This window comes from Loa loa (assembly GCF_000183805.2).
Source record: "Loa loa unplaced genomic scaffold supercont3.41, whole genome shotgun sequence".
Lineage (NCBI taxonomy): Eukaryota > Metazoa > Nematoda > Chromadorea > Rhabditida > Onchocercidae > Loa > Loa loa.
In genome coordinates, this window is record NW_018108221.1 from 40,046 (window position 1) to 45,768 (window position 5,723).

Sequence of the window (5,723 nt, forward strand, 5' to 3'; positions counted from 1 at the left end):
ACACACACACACACACACACACACACACACACACACACACACACACACACACACACACACACACACACACACACACACACACACACACACTGATAGACAGACACATACAAATACTCCATCAAACCAATTAAAGCAAAAATAGATTACATCATCACATGTGAATACGTGCATGTGTGTATGTGTATGTGTATGATTGTGTACACGTGTATGTATGTGTGTTTATGTATTTGTATGTGTATGTGTGTGTACGTATACGCATATGTGTGTATGCATGTATATGTGCGTATGTGTGTGTTTGTGTGTGTGACATGATTTTACATTTATCATCAAACTATTGTAAGCGTTTAAAGTTCAAAATATTTCATATTTTAAGCATATTAACTGTTCCTTTTTTTCTTTTTTTTTTTTTACACAAATTATGTTCAAAAACTTTTCGATTTTTCTGTTTCACTGTAACGAAAATATTCATGATTAATTTAGACATTCAAAACATCACAACCTTTCCACTTTAATTATACCAGTTTTACTTTGAAGTATTAACTTTTGCAGTTCTATTAACAGTGTTAATTGTTGCCAACGCAAAATTTACATAAATCCCTTCTTTAAAGTTTTAAATTGAAAGTAAGCAACTGAAAAGGAGGAAAAATGCCACCTGATTTTATTCTTTGTCGCCTAGTTTGTCATTAATGAAAATCTTTGGTAATTGAAGTGGGGTTCTTGAAGAGGATTATGCAATCATTAGATCATTTGAAGCATAAATGTTCTTCTGCTCGTTGATATTTTATGCTTTTTGCATGCATGTAATAATTAACGTCACATTTAATTCCCAATTTTAGTAATAAAATTTTAGAAATTGACTTTAATCAATGAAGGATTTTTGATATTTTAAAATAATTTAATATTCTTTAGTATACTATTTTAAATGATTAATGGTTTATTTTGAGCAAATTCGCTTTTAACGTATCTTCATAAAAATGATCGTTTTTGACAACTTTAAACTGATTAGTCATAAAATGATTGAAGTGGTTGTTACTTCATTACATTTGGTATATTAATAATTAATACAATTAATACATGATAAACCAATTCGCTTGCTAATTGATTTATTGATACTTTATACAAATGATTTGAAAGATATTGAAATGGTGTTCGTACAATGCAATAAATATAGCTCTTATAATGAAAAAATGACGTTCCATTCAAATTGGAAATGTATGGATATCAATCATTTCGCTTACTTTATTTATCCACAAAATAAAACAAAAATTTCGTACCAAATTTATTTACTTGTCATTCTAAAATCGTAATCCTAAAGATGGATTTCAGAAGTTTTTCAAACATTTCTTAATTTATTACTTCAAATCCAATTTTGATCGTTACACTAAATTAATTATGCAACATTATAAGCTATGCAAACCAATAAGTAACTTTTTATATCTTAAAATTAGCATAGGGAAATTTATGTACTAATCTCTTCCCAAATGATCGTGATTTTGATATGCTTCCAATCTTCCATGCAATGTTTATCACTTTTTAGAAAAATTCTTCATTTATATCTGATGACAGCTGTCACATTCAATACTACATACAAAAAAAAAAAAAAAAAAAAACAGGGAGAATCTGGAAATTAATTTTGTGCAAAAGTAGAACCGCTAAGTCCCCAAAAAATGCTGATTGCAAGCACAACAACAGCAATACCACCGGTAGCACCAACAAGGATATAGCTTGGATCCGATTTCAACAGTAATGATTGCTCATTTTCACGAAGAAAATCTCTTTCTATAGCTGTCAGTTCTTCTCGAATTGGATACCAATCACCAGATGATCCGTGAGTACATTCCAGGTTTTCTAAAGTTTCCACTGCGATGATCAGAAACTAAAAAAAAAAAAAGAACAAAAACGTTTATCATAAGTGACGATAATAAGCAACAATCCAGTTTGACAGTTAATAACATAAAAATAGCTTTCTACAAAGAGAAAATACCAAATTCCTTTTTAAATTCAGTGAACATCAATTATTGACAAGTTTATGTTATTAGCTGTTTGAATTAAATTTGGATTAAAATTGAAAAATTCAAAACACCTCATGAAGATCAACATCTGCAGACATCCAAAGATAACCGTCATTTTGTAGGAGTAAAATCAGTTGACAAACAGATGGTAGTTCCGGAAGACGAGTATAGAGTTCTACATACATGTCAATGTTCAGTGGCGTCATTATTTCGTAGAAACTGTAGTTGGCAACACCATCGAATGCACGAACAACAAGTTCGTAATGATCCATTGGACATCTTCAACTTCATAAAGTCAAAAATGAAGTTTTACAAAATTAACGAAATAAACAACTACGAATAATATATCCATCATTTCACTCGCACGATTGAAATTGGGGTGAAAATTTACACGTTCAACACTTAAATTTCGAATAGTTAGGGAAAGATATTTGTTAGATGAAATCAATGATGACGGTTGTTTCCCGCAATAACAGAACTTTGTATGACAACATTCACATCCGGTCGTTGTATACGAAATTAATCTGTATCCTAATTGACATTTAATGAAACAATCACCTATTCAAGTGAAGAATAATTGAAATTAATCTACTTCGTCATGGATAAAAAGACTGTCAATTTAAGGTAACTAATTTGGATCGCTAGAAATTAGAACATTTCAAAAAATCAAATCTAAATTTATAAAAGAAAAAGAAACTAACCGATTATTATCAACTATTTGTAAAACTTGCTTCTCGCCATGACATAACTGTGCTGTATTTATAATTGATTCTAAATGCTCCCAACTGTTTACAGTTTGAGCATTGAGTAGTTCATGAGATCCAAGGAATGAGAAGAATTCTTCCTGCAAAAATATATTCATGTCACGATTACAGGACAATATTGATGATGATTTTGAAAATAATTTCAACAATTTTATTGAGATATTCGCGAATATTCTAATAAAATGAAGAAAATTTTAGATTTTGTAATTATTTAAATCGTTCGGAATTCACAGACTACCTACTTTATTGTTTACGTTACCATCATAGCGAAACAATTGTCCATCAATAGCATAGACCAAATGAGGCTTTGAGCCATTATGAATCAGTCGTTCGTTGAAAATAGGACTATTCCGTCGATTATCATAAAATTGATAAGTGAAATGTTCATGCTTTGCTGTCAAATTATTTCGACTTGAGAATTCACGAATCCATCGCGGAATCTTTGAAAAGATGCGAAAATAGTAATGTCACATAAACTTTATTCCTTCCACTTCCTTTTTTTCCAAGAAAAATGAATAACAAAAAGAAGAAATTGTGTCAAATTTTTGACACCAAATGTTCAAAATCTTAATGTGATGAAAACTAAGATACCAAATGAAATCACCTTATCAATAATGTTCACCAATTTGCAAAGATAAGATAAAAAATTACCTGTGATTGTGTGGGATAACATCGCCTAACGCAAAAAAGTATCAAAAGTCTTTCATTGAATTCTAATTTTTGCTTGATAATATCAACGAGACGTTGAGTTCGACGATCATACACAGCATTTTTGCTATTCTTCAAATGAATTTCACTTCCAAAATTTCGATCCCAAGTTCGAATTGAAACACCAATGATTGGCTTCCAAATGGCAATAATAATTAGTGCCCATTGCACTATGAACATTTACCAATTTCAAAAACTGAAAGATCAATATGTTATCAAACAAACATTGTATTATCAGTTTTTAATCATATTATTTTGTTTCAACTTAATACTTACACTACTCATAAAGTTAGTAATTTTCACGAATAGATTTATTTAAAATTTCATTCATCGGAATTTGTTTACATATTTGAGGATATCTTTTTGCCTTAAAAAAATAATAGTAATTCGATGGAAACGGAAACTTGACTGCAAGTAATATGGATAATACCGCTTGGAATCATTTTGGATTTATTCAACGGATGAAAAAATATGTCGAGATTAAAAATATACAAAAAAGAATAATGCAAAATAGTTTTTAGGTTCGTTGGTAATAATCTTATCACTGTATATCAAAAAAAATCGATTAATCATCCATTACAAAGGTTAGAGTGCATCGTTATCATGTACTACAAGTAGTTTGGTGGATTGGGCTAAAGATGAGGTGCTTCTCTATTTTTCACATCACATTTGTTCACCCTGAATTGAGATGAACTTCAAGTTATGAAAGCATTTTTTTTTTTTGTAAATTATTAACTTGAAAATGTTCCAACAAATGAAAAAATAAGTCGAAATAAAATACAGACTGATTTACTAGATTAAAGGTAATTTCAGAATTGACTAATACTTCCAGCTGAACTCATTTAAGTTTGGTTATCAGTTAGGTAGTGTGTAAATGATAAAGACTTCATTTAGTAAGCTGTGTGTATAATCTGTAAATATCAAATCTTTGATTACATTCTAAGGTAATAATGATAAGTAATACGATTTCGATTGGCTTTGAAAACAACGGCAAGAGTGAAAATGACTGAATCATTATTTTCCAGAACTTTCATGACAAAATGGAATCAGATAATTTTGTAGCAATAAGTGAACTTTAGCGAATGAAAAGTATCGATCGATGATTTTTGACAAGGAGATAAGATGTACTTTTAAAACACAAAGGACATTTACTAAAGTAATTAATTTATACTAATAGACTGACAAAAGCAAATGAATCTGTATTATAAGAATGCTAAGTTTTTCACGCCTAAAGTAATAAAACGAATATGTCCAACAACAAAAATTTAGCCATTATTTTCCGGAACTTTCGCGATGAAATGGAATCGAATGATTTTCCAGCAAAAAGTGAACTTTAGCCAGTACCGATCGCTGATATCTGACAAGAGGATAAGATTTTAGCATGAATCGATCATTGATATTTGATAAGAGGATAAGACTCTAGCATGAATCGATCACTAATATCTGATAAGTTTTCATCGTTCATCGAATTCCGATAGTTTCCTAGTGATTTTAATTGCGATGAAATTTAATAATGAATTGTGAAAAGTTTTTGAAATCTAGAAAGAAAGCAGAAAAAGCAACAGCTGATAGATTCATACCACCTCTTCCTCCTCTTCTTCCTTTTCCTCCTTATCCCTCTTCTCCTCCTCCTCCTCCTCCCCCTCCTCCTCCTCCTCCAGCATTTTACATCTCATTCATCACTTAAAATCGAAATCCATCGCCATTGTTCACTCTTTATTCCTTTCATATCAAACGAATTTGGCAGTAAAATACACACATACATACATATACAAACATAAACATTACACACATACACATACACACATACACATACATACACATACACAAACACACACACATATACACACGTGTACATATACACGTATACACATACACACATACACACTTATACATACATAGATACATAGACAATATATTATAATTCGTCTTTCTTGAACTGATATTATACTGTTGGTAGCTCATCGTACAAACTAAACTAACTGACTGATTGACTACCTATCTAACTAACTAATTCAATGATCGATGGAGATGGAAACTGGAAACTAAGAAGTTAAATGGGACGAACACCTTTAACGATAGGAGCAACTGATCCAGCAACATTCAGTATCCCATTCAGCATCCTCTTCCCTTTCCTTCTTCCATTCTCTCAATAACTAATCCCCCCGCTCCTGTTATCGCTGATATTATTCAATAAACTGAACACCAACCGCCCGGTTTTTCACATTTGGTTGGTCAA

General features: G+C 30.8%; 1 protein-coding gene across 1 annotated transcript; it reads right to left on the bottom strand.

The window, feature by feature from the left end:
* Positions 1-1,612: 1,612 nt before the first annotated feature.
* LOAG_12074 (hypothetical protein) lies at positions 1,613-3,664 on the bottom strand (the record flags this gene model as incomplete). The annotated part of the gene is made up of 5 exons (XM_003147588.2): positions 1,613-1,876; positions 2,084-2,291; positions 2,714-2,856; positions 3,019-3,216; positions 3,428-3,664. The coding sequence occupies 5 exons, from the start codon at positions 3,662-3,664 to the stop codon at positions 1,628-1,630; spliced, it is 1,035 nt and encodes a 344-aa protein (XP_003147636.1). The 3' UTR covers positions 1,613-1,627.
* Positions 3,665-5,723: the final 2,059 nt, after the last annotated feature.